Source organism: Myotis yumanensis, unplaced genomic scaffold (genome assembly GCF_028538775.1).
Source record: "Myotis yumanensis isolate MYYU_CA2020_CCGP unplaced genomic scaffold, mMyoYum1.0.hap1 SCAF_1, whole genome shotgun sequence".
NCBI lineage: Eukaryota > Metazoa > Chordata > Mammalia > Chiroptera > Vespertilionidae > Myotis > Myotis yumanensis.
Genome location: NW_027223752.1, coordinates 48953905 through 48971719, shown reverse-complemented (window position 1 = coordinate 48971719; position 17815 = coordinate 48953905). Strand labels below are relative to the sequence as shown.

The 17815-nt window shown below is 52.2% G+C and overlaps 1 protein-coding gene across 4 annotated transcripts in view; it reads left to right on the top strand.

Annotated features, from left to right (window-relative positions):
• Nucleotides 1-17815, top strand: part of PAQR5 (progestin and adipoQ receptor family member 5) — a 74006-nt gene that overhangs the window by 44362 nt on the left and 11829 nt on the right. For 3 of the 4 annotated variants that reach the window (XM_070420283.1, XM_070420293.1, XM_070420297.1), the window contains exons 3-5: nt 7582-7709; nt 9328-9533; nt 14025-14151. In XM_070420283.1, coding sequence (XP_070276384.1) covers nt 7582-7709; nt 9328-9533; nt 14025-14151 — 461 coding nt within the window. Of the gene's footprint in view, nt 1-6902; nt 7010-7581; nt 7710-9327; nt 9534-14024; nt 14152-17815 lie in introns of all 4 variants that reach the window. The other variant, XM_070420303.1, reaches the window with a different exon arrangement.

Sequence of the window (17815 nt, the reverse complement as noted above, 5' to 3'; positions counted from 1 at the left end):
TTGTTATACTTTGCCATGGCAGTCCGCATGGACTTGTACACAGGTGGAAAGGTTGGGTGGTCAAGTCCCTAAGCCAATGCCTCTCAAACTGTCTCTGCAGGTGCCTGCTTATTGTAATGGTGTGGGGTTAGGATAAGAGTCCAAATTTCTTTTTTTTTTCTTTTTTTACATTTTAAAATTTATTTGAGAGAGAGAGAGAGAGAGAGAGAGAGAGAGAGGTTGGGAGAGAAAGAGAGATGGGGGGTTGAGAGAGAGAGAGAGAGAGAGAGGTTAGGAGAGAGAGAGAAAGATTTGTTGTTCCACTTATTTATGCATTCATTGGTTGCTTCTTGTCCGGGGCACTTGAACCTGAAATCTTGGCAGATCGCAACGATGCTCTAACAAACGGAGCCACCTGGCCAGAGTGAAGAGTGCATTTCTGACCAGCTCCCTGGGCATGCTGATGCTGCGGCTGCCTCTGGCTTCCTAACCCAGGCTCCTGCCTCAGCATCCTGCTGCCACCTCCCTGCCTAGAATCAGTTCATCACAGAAGGGGAGGTTCCCTAAAAGGGACAAAATGAGCCCAAAAACATGGGCATGAAAAGCCAGGGCAGGGGACAGAGACCACGGAGAAGCCCATTGAAGTGTTTGGGCAGAAGGCCTGGAGAGAGTGGGGAGGGAAGAAGGCAGGGCGAGAACCCCTGCATCAACTTCAGCCTGTCACTGAGGGAGTGCCTGCAGTGTGCCTGGCCCTGGGCTGGACTCTAAGCACTGTCTCCTGCAGGACCCTGCTTAGGTTCCCAATTAAACATCACTTGCCACAACCCATACGCAATTACTTGAACTCTAACCGACAACCGTTGCTGGTATCAAGCAATTACAGGTAAGTGCTAATTTAGAACACTGGTGTGATATTCTCTAAAACATAGCTGCCCAATATCCAATAAGGATGCGTGTTGTACATGCAGCACAGTATTTATAAAAGATAGTGGTACATGTCTGCTGGCCAAACATATAAGAAGGATCAAGAGCAATGAAACAAATTATTACTATCTAGGATGGAGGATCTAAAGGAGATTCGTAATTTAATGAACAATAAAGTGAAAAAAAAGAAGACATAAAATGCCTTTAAAAAGTAACTCTGGCTCCGTTCAGGTAGGGGGCACCTGGGCCAAAGTCCTGTTGAATGGCTGGCACCGTCCCGGGCGCCGACCCACAGAAGATGAGCGTGAGGAAGCTGAAACAAGGGAGTGTCCCTTCGGGTTCACATTTGTTATAGAAAGGCAGTCTTTGATTTAAGGACTAGGAAAACGTTTTTCAGTTATAGGCATTGATTTAAAAATCTGCCGTGGGCAAGCCTGCGGTCACGGTATAACATGATTAGAAAGTCTGGGGTAGGCAGAAAAATGGCCCCGAAGATGTCCACAGCCTAATCGCCAGAACCTGTGACTGTTTCAGGTTACACAGCACAGGGGAATCGGGGTCTCAGATGGAATTCAAGTTGCTCATCAAATAACATTACAATAGGAATCCCATCTGGGCTTTTCAGGTGGGCCCAGGTCATCACAAGGATCCTCACAACTGGAAGAGGAAGACAGAAGAGAGGCAGGGGAACTGTGACTGTGGAAGGATAGTCGAGAGGCCCAACATCGCTGGCTTTGCAGATGGAGGAAGGGGTCTGGGAGGTGGAAAAGGCAAGGAAGCAGATTGCCCCCCGCAACCCCCGAGCCTCTATCACCTTGATTTTATTTTTTTTTTAAATATGTTTTATTGATTTTTTACAGAGAGGAAGGGAGAGGGATAGAGAGTTAGAAACATCGATGAGAGAGAAACATCGACCAGCTGCCTCCTGCACACTCCCTACTGGGGATGGGCCCGCAACCAAGGTACATTTCTTTGACCGGAATCGAACCTGGGACCCTTGAGTCTGCAGGCCGACGCTCTATCCACTGAGCCAAACTGGCTAGGGCTATTACCTTGACTTTTGCCTGAGACCCATGCCAGACTTCGATCCTACAGAACTGTAAGATAATAAACTTATTTTCTTTTTTAAGCCACCAAGTTTGTGGTAATTTCTTACGGCAACAGTAGAAAACAAATACAAAGTCAGAATGTGACCAAAAATCCTGAAAAGCAATCTTCGAGCCAGAAATGGCAGCACATGGTTGCAATTTCTTACTAGGAGAATCGATGGCTTCCTTTGGAACAATTCAAAGATTATGTAGGACATTCTCTGAATCTTCTCCACGATGGGATATCTTGTTGAAATGCATAACAAATCTGACCATAAACTATTCTTAGTCACACAATGGGAATGCCAAATAAATGCCATTAAGAGAGAATAGAAACAGCAATATAAAACCTGGTGATCCATATTAAATTAAAATATTTAATTTCTTCTAAATTATAATTATGCAACTTCATTACAATGTTTAAACTTAATATGTAAAATTTATAGTTCATTTCTGATTCTAAACATGGCTTTAAGAATATGTAACAGAACTGAGCAGAAACTTGGCAGAAATTTCTTCCAAATGAAATTAATTAAAAAAACAAACTAAGACTCAATGACTCAAGAATAGTGCTGTAATTTGGCATCACTGCTAATAGAATACAAATTTTGTGATAATGCTCATTACAACAATATAACTCATAATTCTGCTGAAATGAAAGCAAGAAAAAGAAACTATGGAATAAACATGTAATAATTCACAAATTATGTATGTTTTTATTTTATTACTCTTCCCAACATCACTAATCTATCATTATAACATCCAGATGTGCAATAATAACTGAATTTAGTTGTCTTTGACATTTAACTGACTTCAGCTATATAAAAGTTGGAGTTTTACGTATTGTTTTTGTCATGAAGGGATATTGTCAAGGTAGAAATAGAACCATTTTCTATTTATTTATTTATTTACTTATTTATTATTTAAGTCTTTATTATTGACAGTATTACATGTGTCTCCTTTTTTCTCTTATTGACCCCCTAGAACAGCGGTTCTCAACCTGTGGGTCGCGACCCCTTTGGGGGTCGAACGACCCTTTCACAGGAGTCGCCTAAGACCATCGGAAAACACATATATAATTACATATTGTTTTTGTGATTAGTCACTAGGCTTTAATTATGTTCAATTTGTAACAATGAAAATACATCCTGCATATCAGATATTTACATTATGATTCATAACAGTAGCAAAATTACAGTTATGAAGTAGCAACGAAAATAAGTTTATGGTTGGGGGTCACCACAACATGAGGAGCTGTATTAAAGGGCCGCGGCATTAGGAAGGTTGAGAACCACTGCCCTAGGTCAAGGTGCCAACACGGTTGGTTCTTCTAAAGCCACCCCTTTGGTTTGCAGATGGTCTCCTTCTTCCTGCTTCTTCCTGTGGTCACCCCTCTGTGCACACACACCCGTGTCACCCCGTGTGGCCAAATTCCTTCTTCCTACAGGGACACTGGTTAGATTGGATTGGGACCCACCTTAGTGGCCTCAATTTAACTTAATCGCCACTTTTAAGACTCTATATTCCAAAAATGGTTACATTCTCAAGTGCTGGGGATTAGGGCTTCAATATATGAATTTTGTGGGGGACAAAATTCAGCCCGTAATGCCATTTTAAAGAAGAAGAAACAGAGGCTGAGAGAAGTAGGTGACAGTCCAAAATCACCCTGTGGGCCAGGAGATGAGAGCTTCATCTCCAACAGCCCCTCTGAGCGGCAGCGATGACAGTGTAAGAGGCTGGGGGATGGAGTCTCATGTTTGCGTTTAAGTTTTAGCTTTGCACCTGGCTGGTGTGGCTCAGTGGTTGAGTGTCAACCTATGAACCAGAAGGTCCCGGTTCAATTCCGGGTCTGGACACATGCCCGGATTGTGGGCTCGATCCCCAGCAGGGGGTGTGCAGGAGGCAGCCGATCAATGATTCTCTCTCATCATTGATGTTTCTATCTCTCTCTCTCTCTCTCTCCCTTCCTCTCTGAAATCAATAAAAATATTTTTTTAAAGTTTCAGCCTTGCTCCCACTATTTCTGGGATCTCGGTATGGGCCTTCCCCTCCTCAGGCCGTAGTTCCCTTTTCTGTGAAATGAGACCCATAGCAGGCCCTCCCTCACTGGGCTGTGAGGATGCCATGAGATCTGGGCAGGAAATGCAGACTTCCACACTGACGGTGCCTGCAGACTCTGCTAACAAAATCCACTTCTTCACCACCAGCCAGAATTCCCGATCACTTTCCCCAGGTGATTTGCAGTTTAATCGCTAGAAAAACCAAGGGTTTAAAAAGGTCGCCGTGGAATGCCAGGCCTCCGCTGGCAGGTGCGCAGGGTCTTTGTGGGAGCCACGCCCGGGCCAGGCACCGAAGGGAACACCTGTTGGCGTGCCCTCCCACCCCGGGGCCCGGGGGTTCCCACGTCTAAATAACAGGCTGTGCACGATTTGATTTCATTTCGCTCTAAATGGCCCAGCCTGCAACCAGCGATGCAAGGCGGGGTCCTACGAATCAATTCCGCTGCGCAAAGGAGCCCGCGCCGCTCACCTGGGGGTGCTCAGAAGTGAGGCCCAGCCTCAGAGCGTGCGACAGGGATTGCCGTTTGCCTTTTGGGGTCAAACTAGGTGTGAGGACAAAATTGCTTTCAAATGTTGCGTTTGTTTGGATTTATGTAGCCTGCACTCTGTGAAGATCTCCTCTCTGCACAGCACTTTGGCAAGGCTAAAGCGGGAAGGTGGGGAGAACGAGTCCCCTGCCCGGGCTCAGGGGGGCTCAGCACTGGAGCCGGGCAATCGGCCTCATAAACCACGGTTCGGGTTGGGAGGGCAGGGAAGGGGCGGGCGGGACATCGCTGTTCCCTCCGTCTCTCATCTTTTATCCATCGAATCTTCGAGGCGGGAGGCCTGCTTAAATCCCGCCTCTCTGGCATGTTACATGTGGGGTTCCCACCCACGTCCGGGGTCAGGACAGCAGCTCGGGGAAGCAGGTTCTTTCGATCTGAGCGCAGCCCTGGCTTTGTAGTGAGGTATCCTCCACAGGTCTGGGCCAGGTTCTTCAGTGTGGTCAGGTGTGCAGTGTGTGTGTTTCCCTATGTTCTCCTCTGGCTTTTGACTCTGTCAGCACCCTCTCTTGCCTCCCCAAAAATTCGGGGTCCAAAGAGAGAACAGTAGTCACACTGGAATCACCCTGGGCAGAATGTAGGGAGTCTCCCTCTCTGGCTCATGTCCACCCACCGTGTCCTGCTGTCCTGCAGCCCCACCCTGCCTCCTCCCTCAGTCCCACCCCAGCACGCCGGCGCCCTGCAGGACCCTGGTCGCAAGATCTCCTACTGCACAGGATCTGCTGACCTCGTTCATGGCAAGGAGTGAATTTTAACAGTTCCTCCTTTCCAGAGTCTTTGCATTTTAATTTAAACAAATGCTGTAATTTAAACCAAAAAAAATTTTAAAGGAAGGAAGAGAAAACGTAAGAGATAGAATGAATGACCCATAGCTTCTACAAGAGGGCCTTCTTAATTTTTTTTTTAATCCTCACTGGAGGATATTTTTCCATTGATTTTTAGAGAGAGGGAAAGACAGAGAGACATATCGAGGTGAGAGAAACATATCGATTGGTTGCCTCTTCCATGCATCCAGACCAGGGCCTGGGCCGGGGAGGAGCTTGCAACCAAGGTAGGTACCCTTAACTGGAATGGAACCGGGACTCTGGTCCACAGTCCAACACTCTATCCACTGAGCCAAACTAGGGCTACAAGAGGGCCTTCTGAGTGTGTGCCAAGCCCATACCATCCTCCTCACGTGGATCAAAGGCCGAAGGCTGTCCCATATGCCTCCTTGCCCGCAGCCCTGGGGAGGGGTGGGAGGGATAGCTGCAAGCCAAGATCCCTGCTGCCCATTAGAGAGGCCTCTCCACTGCAAACCAGGATGTCAGCAGAACTGAACGGCGAATCTATAACTGGAACAAATCGCTTTAATTAGCTAAGACCCAAATCTAATTCAAATAGTATTTCTTCACTGAACCATGAACCAACTTCTCTATCCTCCTCCCCCAGTTGACCAGTTTAACCCTGAACTGAACTAAGAAAGGAACATACTGACCATCCAGCTAGCTAACGCCTCCCATTTCACAGGTGAGAACACTGAGGCCCAGAGAGGGATGACCCAGCTCAAGGTCACGTGGCACCTCAGTGGCCCACATTTGACTCTTTAATAAAACCCCTTACTTTCTCCACTACTTAAAGTGACCTCTTGACTCAGAACCCCAAGAGCTGGTATAAGTTATGTTTCATATTGTGTATCTTTGACTCGGGATCCTCTCTTACACTAAGACGATGGTAACTCAAATGAGAGATGGGTGGCTCGGTTGGAATTCTCCCAGCCTTCCCTTCCTCACACAGCCGTAGAAAATCAAAGGGAAAGACTTAAAATTTATTGTGAGCTGATTTGTGTTATGATTACTGATATTATCATTATTTGCCTCAATTATCTATTCATATTAAATTTACCTCCTAACGGTTATAACACCATTCACGTAAATCAGTGGTTCTTAACGGGGGGAGATTTTACCCCCAAGGGACGTTGGCAATTTCTGGAGGCATTTTTGGTTGTCACAACCTGATAGGGGACACAGCAGGTGCTGCTCGCATCTTTTCGGGAGAGGCATGGACACTGCTAAACCATGCCCAGGACAGCCCCCACGACAAGGGCTATCTGGCCCCAAATGTCAATCATGTTGAATTAGGAAACTCTGATCTAAATCCACACAAAGGGGAAAAGTGTCCCACAAACCCTGCTACCTCAGCAAATGAAACTCCACTTTCCTGTTCCCTCCCAGCCTCTGCCCCACCACGTGTGCTGAAATGCCTGTAGGTCTTCTCGTCGTGGCTGGAATACAACTTAACAGTCTTCTTTTTTCCACTTAACTTTGCAGCCTGAGCTTTGTCCCTCTTGCCTCCTCGTCTTCACCATGACCATTTTTAATGGTGTGATGTCGTCCTCAGGCGGGTTGAAAGCCCGTGTTTTACCCGACCGGTCCAGGTATCTCATGGGCACTGGGTACCTGAGAGACTTGCCAAGTGGGCTGCGTGGGGTGGGGATGCCTGTGTGGGCCTGCTGGGGCCAACCTTGTCCTCCACCTCAGCTGATGCCATCATAGTTTCCATCATCAAAAGGCCTTTATGAAGCGCCTTGGTGAATATATGCAAGAGGGTCGTGGGCAGAGAGCTTCCTGCCAGCGCCTGACACCTGGGGCATGTCGGCTCAGACAGACAGCGCACATGTCAGCCAGCCACCGAGGCGCCCAAGGGCCGGGCCGTAGGTCCCCGGCAGAGGCTGCCAGGGAGAGGGTGCCAAACCAGATTCTTAAACAATGTTCCTGACAAGAGTAAGTGTGTCTGAGAATGGAAGACAGGCTGGATTCTCTCCTCCAGCTGGCTGTGGGCTTCTTGGGGGACATGGGATTTTTAGAAGCCGGGAAGGGCAGGGGGAGCACTTCGACGGGTGTCCAAGCGCACAGCCTGGGAGAAAACCAGATGCCGCCAGAGTTGTTCCTCCTCGGACCTGCCTGCCACCCTCTCGTCTCACCTCGGTGCCCCTCCTCTCCCCCACAGGTGTTCCACGAACAGGGCATCCTCTTTGGCTACCGACACCCACAGAGCTCTGCCACCGCCTGCGTCCTCAGCCTTTTCCAAATGACCAATGAGACCCTCAACATCTGGACTCACTTGCTGCCTTTCTGGTACCGTCCAGCCCCTTGGCCAGCCATCTCATTCGGGAATCCTGGGAGCCGGGGCTGCTTTAAACACAGCTGGGGCGGGGGGTGGGGGAGGGGGGGGGTGCGGGCTGAGATGCTGTGCTGGGGTATTGGGGACTCTGCCTGATGTGTGGGTGTGGAGCCGAGATGAGCTTCAGATCATGGATGGTGGTGGGATTCGTGGGGCTCCTGGCTCTGGAGCCTTCCCACTCCCTGCCCCCGGGCCTGATTTGATCTGATCCCCTTCAGGCTCGGAGGCTCTCTGGGTCTCCCAGAAGCCCTAGTTAAAACGTCAGGAGCTCAAGCAAGTCCTTTTATTCACCAGGAGCTCTGAGCACAGCCCCTCAGGCTTTGGAACACCTGCCTGGTGTCTGTTTTATGGATGAACCACGGGTGATTTAGGCTGTTTTGAAGTTTGTGCCGCTACGAAGAGCGCTGGCCTGACCACCTGGCTTGTGGGGCCTGAGCCCTGGGCGCAGATCCTGTGGACGACTTCTTTGTGGTTTGCCAGCTTGAGCCCCGGTGGCTGAGGCACCCCACCGCGTGCGCACCCCTGCACTGCCAGGCCCAGCTGAGCAGTACGGAGTGGCAGGAGGCCCTGGGAGAGCCGGGAGTAAGATGCCCTAAGAAAGGGGGACTAGGGAATAATCTCAAGATGATCAAAGGATATGTTCTGAGAAACAGCAAATAGCTTAAGCTTTATTTCTGCTGGGACAGGAGGGAAAAGTTCCCACATACAGCCAGAGGACTTAGCAATGCTCCGTGGGTCCCTGCGTGAGGAGCTTATAGTCTCCTTCCCTGGGAGGGTGCGAGGGGAGGGCGCCGCGATTAGCAGTACGTGGAGGTGAGCAGCTCTGGGGGCAGGACCCCCTCATGTGGGTTATAGGTCAGACAGATCTGACACAGCATGGACCTCGGCCACGCAGGGAAGTGATTGCAATGTTAGTGGAGGAATCGTGCGGAAGAGAAGGGAGAAAGCGTCCTGTTGTCTCTAGATTTTCAGGGCCCCCCCGGGGGGCTGCCTGTGACTGAGCAGCCTTCCTGTAAGGGGGATGGAGACGAGCCACAGGGATGGTGCCCAGGTCAAATGTGGATCCTCTGAGAGATGGTTGAATGCACCGGGGTATTTAGGATGAAGTTAAAAGAGGTGGGGAGGGTTATGTCTTAAGATATTTGATGGGCCTGTTCTCGATGATCCCGTTGGGGAGCACTCGGGCTGATTCAATAGAGATGGGTTCCAAAAAGACAGATGGCAGCTCAGTGAAGAACTTTCCAACTCTCGGAGCTGCCTTGGTAGGTGGTGAGCTCCCTGTCCCTGGAAGCATGCAAGTTGAGGCTGGAGAATCACTTGGGCAAGATGCTGAGAGAGAGATCTGTCACCACCAGCAGGGAGAGGGGACTGGACTAGATAAAGGCTCTCTTCTTGCCTCTCCTGCTCATTTCCAACCAAAAAAGGATCCCACTCACCGCCCCTTGCTCATGGCATTTCACCAAAGTGAAAACGGGTAGGGATTGGCCATCCCAGGGGAACGGGAGGAGGCAGATGGCGAAAGGAAGAGGGGCCTCCAGCCACAGGGATGGAGTGGGCCGTGCTGTGTTGCAGGTTCTTCATGTGGAGGTTTGTGACGGCACTGTATGTGATAGATGTCCAGAATGACAGCTACTCCTGGCCCCTGCTTGTGTACATGAGCACCAGCTGCGTGTACCCCTTTGCCTCCAGCTGTGCACACACCTTCAGCTCCATGTCCAAGAACGCCCGGCACATCTGCTTCTTCCTGGACTACGGCGCTGTCAACCTTTTCAGCCTGGGTAGGTGAGGCCTTGCTCTCGACTTCCCTCGGCTGGGACTGAGCGACCTGCCCCTTCCCCTGGGAGCTGGAGTCACCACAGGCTTTGGTGGGCTTGCAGACGAATTGTGGGAATGCAGTGCCCCCTCCAGGTTCCCGACAAGTGTTTTAGAAGCAACTTATCCACAGGTGGGCTGGCAATACTTAACAACTACAGTGGGGCCTTGACTTACGAGTGTCCCAACTAACGAGTTTTTCGAGATACAAGCCGTCTCTCAGCCAATTTTTTGCTTTGAGTTTCGAGCTAAAATTCGGGTTACGAGCCAGCTTCAGATACCCTACCGCTAGTTGGCGCAGCGAACGTCACAGTGAACGCCACATCAGCCCAGCATCACGTGTTAACTTTTGATTTGACATACGAGTAATTTGAGTTACAAGCTCCGTCACGGAACGAATTAAACTCGTAAGTCAAGGCCCCACTGTACTTCTCTGGGGAGAAAGGCCCTGGTCTGCGGTGTCTGCTGATCTGTGGTATAAATATTCCCACATGTCAGACTTCAAGCCATGACATCGCTGAACACAGTGGGGAGAGATACTCAGTAGCTCACAATTACATAGTAATTCCTCTCTACTAACACAGTAGATGGATTAATTGAATAGTTATTACTTTTATTACTGATTCATTTCATTGTAACTTTATGATATGTAATTTCTAATACTGGCTGTGTCTAACAACTGGCTCCCAAGGTCTCTGAAACGAACATCTGCTCTCACAGGCCAGGATGAGCCAACCACACATCGGTGCTGGTCTCTGTCGTGCCTGGCAGGGAAGTGGGTGGTCACAAGCCTCATTCGTCCAGGCGCTTAGAGGAGCTGGCGATCTTCTCAACCTTCTTGTGTTTTCCTTTAACTATGATGTCCCCTCTTGTTGACTCCTCTCCTCTCCCCCATCATAGGATCCATCTGTCCCCGCACATCCCGGTTCTAGCCTCTTCTCCCTCCCGATCCTACTCTAGGTCTTCCCTTGCCCAAGGAGCCCACCTCTATCCCACTTTCTCTTTCTCTTTCTTCACAAGTTATATATACACATGTACACATGTATAGACACACACATTATACGCACATATACACACATAATACACTATAATACACACATATACATATGCACATACACACATAGAATATACATGCACACACATAAGAGGATCAGGCCAGCAGGGGAGAGCAGTTAGGGAGATCAGGCTGGCAGGCAGAGGCAGTTAGGGGGATCAGGCAGACAGGGGTCCCGGATTGGAGAGGGTGCAGGCCGGGCTGAGGGACCCCCTGCCCCCCGCTGTGCACGAATTTCATGCACCGGGCCTCTAAAAAAAGAAATATATATATATATATATATATATATATATATATATTATGCAAAGTGTTCCCTCAGGAGTTCGGCCGACTAGGAGTTCAATCACTCGCTATGACGTGCGCTGACCACCAGGGGATGGTGCATAATGAAGGAAGGCCCCGGCCAGCAGCCTGTAGTGGGGGAAGGGAGGCCCCGGGTGGCAGCTGACACCTGCTAGGGACCCCACCCATGCATGGATTTCGTGCACTGGGCCTCTAGTATATACATATACTAGACTCTTGGGACTCATGCAGCTCTGTGGGCTCTCCCTCCAGCCTTTGATTCGGGGGCCCCCTGTGCTCCTCAGACCCCCTCTCTTTCTCTGGCCCCTGGTGCGACACTCCCTCCTCTTCCTCCTCCTTTGCTGGTTCTCTTCCTCTGCTCTCCCTATAGGTGGGGGAGCTCAGCACCGGTCCCTGGGCCTCTGCTCTGATACAGCCCAGCTCCCTGGGTGCTCTCCTCTGTGCCCACACCATCCCCTGACACCTCTGGGAGGTGCTTCCAACCCCTGTCTCTAGTTTAAACTGCTCACCTGAGGTCCCCCCACACCCAGCCCTGCGACCTGGACTGTCAGCATTCTCCCTGCCCCGGCTCCAAGTCAGAAGTCTCAGCTCCCCTCCCTCTCACTCTGGTCCATCCCACTTCCTCCATCCTCTCTAATCAGCACATTCAGTTGAGTCTCCTCCACATTTTTCAAATTGGCTCCTTCCCCCTGGCTTGGCTCAGACCCTCGTGCCTCTCCCCTGCACTGTTTGAACAGACTCCTCTCTGCCCCTCCACACCCCATTTCCTCCCAGTTGTCCGGGTGATTTCTACACCTTCTGAACCTGGCACCCCTCCCACTTCAAACCTTTCAGGGTGCCCAATTTCCTGGGATGAAGTCCAAACTCCTTAGCCAGGAGCTTCCACGGCCCTTGATCGCCTGCCCAGACTCACTGTGACAAGAACGAGCATATTGGAGTAGTCGCTGCAAGGCAGACTCCGCGCGGAGCACCTGGCACACAGCACCAGGGGCGGCATAACGCGCTGCTCGGTGGCCCGGCTGCCACCCTGCTCTTGGGCAAGGTTCTTAACCTCTTCAACCTCCATCTCTCATCCACAAAATTGGCACAGCTTCCTCCTAGGAGTGTTGTGAAGATTAAATGCGTTTGGAAGGGAAGCACTTAGTAAGCACGGGAGGGTAGCCACTCCCACAATGATCTGGTTACCCTGACAGCAGTGCCCTGAGGTGGGTCCGTCATTAAACCCACGGCTCTCTCGCTCTCTCGCTCTCTCGCTCTCTCTGGGAGAATAACGAGGCACAGTGAAGGTCAGTGACCCAGGTCACACCGCAGAGCCGGGGCCCCTGCCTGTGGCTTCCTCCAAGCCCCCAGGCCTGGGTCCCCAGCCTGTGAGTGGTCCCTCCATCTCTGCCCCCCACTGGGAACACCTCCCTGAGGACAGATGTATACCTTCCACATTTCACTTTCCAGCCAGAGCCCAGGCCTGCGTGGGGTGTTTAGTGAGCAGGGAAGGAGGTTCTAGCAGTTGCGAGAGCCTGTGGATTCCAACAGACACCCCACTCCATGTCTGCAGCCACTGCCCCCCCCCCCCCCCCACACACACACCCCTCCTGCAACCCTGCGGAAACCCTCAACCCTGATTTCCAGCCCTCCTCCCTCTAGGCCGTCCTGTGCACTTTCACTAGATGCTGGTCACCTTAATCCCCACTCAGAAACCTTCCAGTTACACCTGACACGAGTACAAAATAATATTGAATGTAAACTGTAATTTTTAAAAAACTTTTTTAAAAGAAAGACACCTCCCGATTGCCTGAAGGACGAGGTTCGCTTTCCTTAGGCATCCGAGGCAGCTCCTCTCTGCCCCCTGGAAAGCCCTGGCTGCCCTGTGGCCTGTCGGACTCCCCCCCTCTAAGGAGGCTTCCCAGATCAGCCGGCTGTGCTGGACTCCTGCCCACCCTAACACCCGCCTCAGACTGCAACATGCCCCGAGGCTCTGATCAATCCTGTTTCCCACTGCAGTCTCTGGCAGGGCCAGAGGCTCCTCGCTCTGTGCCACCCACGGCGTTTGGCACCTGGGCCCCAGACAACATGCACAGAGTGATGCATCCTGGCCCACGTGGGAACCTCCCCGTAGTATCAGCTGGGAGAGCAGGTTGCTCCCCGGGAGCCGGTGCCCGGCTGAAACCTCACAGGTGGCCTGCTGGGCTGGGGAGCGTTGTACCAGGAGGTGGCGACTCTAGGCCCCTTCTGCCTGTGTGACCTGGGAGCCGCACTTGGCCTCAGCAGACTCCACCTGAGAAATGGGATCAGAGCAGAGGTTGTGTCGCCCCAGCCCTGTTTCCGCCTTGAGCTAGAATTCCAAGCTCACTGTCTTGGGAGTAACAGGTGACCTTGGCCTCACCCCTCAGGCCCTGGGCTGACCGGCCTGTGGCTGCCTCTCCCAGCAGGTGACGGTGCCTGGAGAGGCCACCTGGCCTAGGTCCCAGACAGCGATCTCCCCTGTTCTTAGCTGCAGCAGACAGGTCTCATGAAGTCCCTTAGTTAAGTCTTCTCTGCAAACTCCAAAACCTAAAACAAGACACAACTCTAAGGCCAGCCTCTTACCCAGCCTCCCAGCTGGCCAGTCCTGCAGCCCCCTGATGTGACTCTCCTCTCCTCCGCGAGGGTCCTCTCTCTCTCTGCACCTCGATCTTTCCGCAAGGAGCACCTGGAAGGTCATCGTGGGCTGTAGCATGGAGTTAAAAGCAGGGGCTGTCGCTGAACTGCCTGTGCTTGAGGCTTAGCTTTGCTGCTTTCTAGCTGTGTGCCCCCGGGTGGGTTACTAAACCACTCTGTGCCTCGGTTTTGCCATCTGTAAAATGAGGATAAGTGCAGGATGGTGGTTGCAATGATTATGTGAGTTAATATATGTAAAGCCCACGGACCAATGTCAATTCTCAGGGTAGGATCTGGGTAGGCAGAGGAGGGGGCGCATTCAGGATGGCACAGGTGGGGTGTAGCAGCAGGACTGTTCCTGGTCGGTGGGGATGATGAGGCTCGGCCACATGCTAGGGTTGATCTTCCCAACGAGTGCAGACAGTGCCAAGTAGTGGCTCCTTACCGGCTGCTTTTCCTTCCCCAGGCTCGGCCATCGCCTACTGTGCCTATTCGTTCCCGGACACTCTGGTGTGCACCACCTTCCGGGACTACTACATGACCCTGGCTGTGCTGAACACCATCATCAGCACCGGCCTCTCCTGCTACTCCAGGTACCCGGCCGCTCCCCTCAGATGGGACGGGGAAGAGGCCTCGTGGGCATCTCCATGGACTGCGGGGAGGGGGCAGCGCAAGAGGCATTTGGGAGCCTGGGACTCGAGCAAGACCAGCTTCGCGGGCACACAGCCTGTGCAGCCGCTCAGGGCCCCACGATCAAGAGAGCTCCGCACGTGGTTCAGTGCTCTGCTATTGCTGTCCTGAAATTCTTAATGATTTTTGAACAAGGAGATCCTACACTTACACTTTGCACTGAGCCCTGCAAATGATGGAGCTGGTCTTGCTGCTGGGCAATCACTTATCTTCCTTGACCCTCAGTTTGCTCATCTGTATAATGGGGCCAACATCCACCTGGTGAGATGGAGGTAAGGATTACAGGGAACGTACATATGTAGCCAGAACACCTAGTACAAGTCTGGCCCAGGGGAACGCCCCATCAACGGGCAGGCTGCCACTCGGGACTGAGTGGCCTCTAGATACGTGTGCCACGTGACAGATGATATTCAGAGGTCGGAGGACACATCCAGGGGAAGCCCCCAGCCACGAGTCACACCCAGCTCACTCACTCTAATTCCCTCGAATTTTTTCCCTTTTCACTCACAAAGGCTTAGTGGAATGAGAGCCAGAGGCATTGTATTGAGGATAACTACTCTCATTTATTTAGCTCTTTGCCCCAAAGCTCCAGGTCCCTAAATTACATAGGAAACCTCTCAAAGGGCAGTGTCGGGGCTACAGCCCTTCTAGATGGTGTTGGGGTGCTGGGTGCTTCCTGGGCCGGGTGCCTTCATGGGCGCCAAGTTTGGCTGATAGGTCGCACCTCCCATTAGTCCCCTCGGTGGCAGTTCCAGGGAGCAGGTTCAGTCCCCCGATGAGACTGCAGGCCTCAGAGTTACTGGTAACTGCGGCCGTGCACTCCCCTGCCCGGGAGAAAACAGGGAGGGGGAGGCACGCTTCTGAGGGTCACTTTGGCTCCAGCTTTCTTTGGGTGACACTTAGGTTTTCTGGGACCCAGAGGTAGGCAAGTTGCACACACTTGACAAACTGGTTTAAGAATGGCAAGATAGGCTCTTAAACAGCATCCGAAAACCTGCCCAAACTTGCCCTCCACGGACCTGTCCTCGGACAGGTGGGAGCGTGCGGGGCCTCCCGTGGGCATGAGTCTCAGTTCTGGGCGCAGTCTCGACACTGGGTTTTGCGATACTCTGTCCCATGGAAAGGCCTGGGTGTAGGAGTGCGGGGTAAACTCTCTCTTCTGAAAATCACAGAGCTCCCCCAGTGCTGTGAGGAGACAGGGTCTCCCACAGGGTAAGAAATGGAATCAGATGTCAGGGGTGGTTATTTCCCTCCTCCTCCCCCCATTCCTCAAAGACACGGGATTAAGAGCTAGTGCAGCCCTAGTGTCCAGCCAGAGCTGGGGGGCTGCAGAGATGGTGGAGAGGGGAGGAGGCGGGGTCCTGCCTTGGGTGAGACCAGGAGTAACAGGCATAGAAAGTAACAAGGATGCTAGAAAACCGCTCAAGAGAGGTGAAGCATGCCCACGAGGCAGTGCGCGTGGATGCGAGGGCTCACGGACAGCCTGGCCCCGGGACCTATACACCCGGATCTGGTCCTTGGACCAGTCCCTGTCCTGTCTGGTTGGCTTCTTCAGGGCCAGGCAGCTCAGGTGTTTGAAACTAGGATCAGAGGGCAACAAGCACTGTGGGCTGAGGGGTGGGAAGGCTTGTGGGTGTGGGAGGAACAGTCCAGAGTCCATGAGCCAGGACTGCCTTCCCGTGAATTCCCAATGCAAATTCTTAGAACATTGCTGCTTTAAAAAAAAAAAAAATTACCAGGGTAGACTGTTTGCTTCTAGCCAGGAGTCTCCCCTGATTGTTCAGATACAATGAATGGGTCTTATGCATGTGGCAAGCCTGGTACCTTTGGACCAACTTGTTTGGCCGGGCAGGTCAGCCAGGAATATCTTGAATGTCCATGTAAGGGGGCTTTTCCCTTATCCGTGAAATGGATTACTTCTGTTTATTTATGGGACACACCTGAGGCTATTCCATCCATCCATCTATCCAACCATCCATTCATGTATCCAACCATCCATCCATCCATCCATCCACCCACCTACCCACCCATCTGTTCATCCATCCACCCATCCATCCATCCACCCATCCATCCAACCAACCAACCAACCTCTCAACATGCCCTAAATGCCTGCCCTGCTCTAGGCATCATGTTAAGATCTGGGAACACCAGGAGGAGTGAGGCGCAGTCCTTGCCCTCAGAACACCCAGTGCATCAGGAGAGGCAAACTGTAGCTCCACAAAAGTCCAGGAGACATGGCCGTTAGAGTGGAGCAGGACAGAATGTAACATAAACAAATAATGACAGTACAAAATGACAGCTGCGTGGTGGATCCCCAGGGTTCTGAGGACTGGGGAGGTTAAACACTTTAGCTGGAGAGGAGAGAAGGACGTTTGGACAGAGCAGACAGCCTGGACAAGGCTGGGGGCCGGACAGGACGGGGCTGCATTGGAGGCAGCAGGGCGGGTCACCGAGCCCACGTGGCCGGAAGGGAGAGAGCGGCTAGAGAGGGGCCCAAAGGTGGCTGGGGATTTGAAGTGCCTCGTGTGCCTGACTGGGGACTGGCCCTGTGCTCGGTCACATTCCTAGGGAGACAGTTCCCTGGGCTTAGCTTCCAGGCCCCAAGGGGCAACCACGGGCGAGGGGGCTGTGCCGGAACAGAAGGGCAAACGCCACCCTCTCGGAGCCAGAGGTACAGTGGGTGTCCCAGGTGAGGGCCCTTCCTTTTCCTCCTCCCCTTGTCCTCCTTCCTTTCCACGTTGGTGTCTTCTCTGATCTTACAAGGCCTCTCCTCTTTGTTTTCATTCCCTGTCTTCCTGGTTGTCAGTGTCTGAGGAGTGAGAAAGGTGATGTGGGCAGGGAGCGACTCCCGCTGATTAACTGTAGGAGGAGCCGGAGGAGAGGAGGGCAGGGCCTCCTCCCGATCTCAGACTCGCTGTGTGGCCCTCTCTGCCCCTCGGGGCTTCAGTGTCCACACGGTAACCAAGGGCCTCTGGACGAGGCCCCTGGGCCTTCTGGTCTGGGCATTCCTCACTGCCACTTCCTTTTCAGAGATTCTCTCCAGCCTCTCCCTTCTGGCCCCTCAGCCCATGGAATGGCCAGGAGCATGAAAGCCCACCTTCTCCCTCCCACCTTCTCCCTCCCCGAGCACAGCAGGAGGCCATGAACCTCAGTAGCAGCTTTTCACTTATGCACGTGCTTCCCAGAACATCATGGTCCCCATGGCCTTCCTTCCATTCCAGTGCCCGTCCTGAAGGTGAAGCCCACACACAGGGCCCTGGGCTCCCCTGGCTGGTGATTCGGTCCTTATTACCATGGAATTTAGTTCAAATGAACATGTTCCAGGAAACTGCCTTTTTGTTCTGTAGCCTTGGAGAGGGGACATGAGCGACTGCGTGGCCTCTCTGTGGTTCCGGAGCCGGGTCGGGTGACGGAGACCCTGCTCATGCCCGCCGACCACCCAAAGCCCAGAAGGCTCCACTCCCTTAGGAGCGTGCGTTACACAGTGTTTGCTGTGCATCACAGGTCACTGTAGGGCCTTTTTTGTTTCTCCATCCCAAGCCACCAACCATTGGGGTTTTTTGGCAA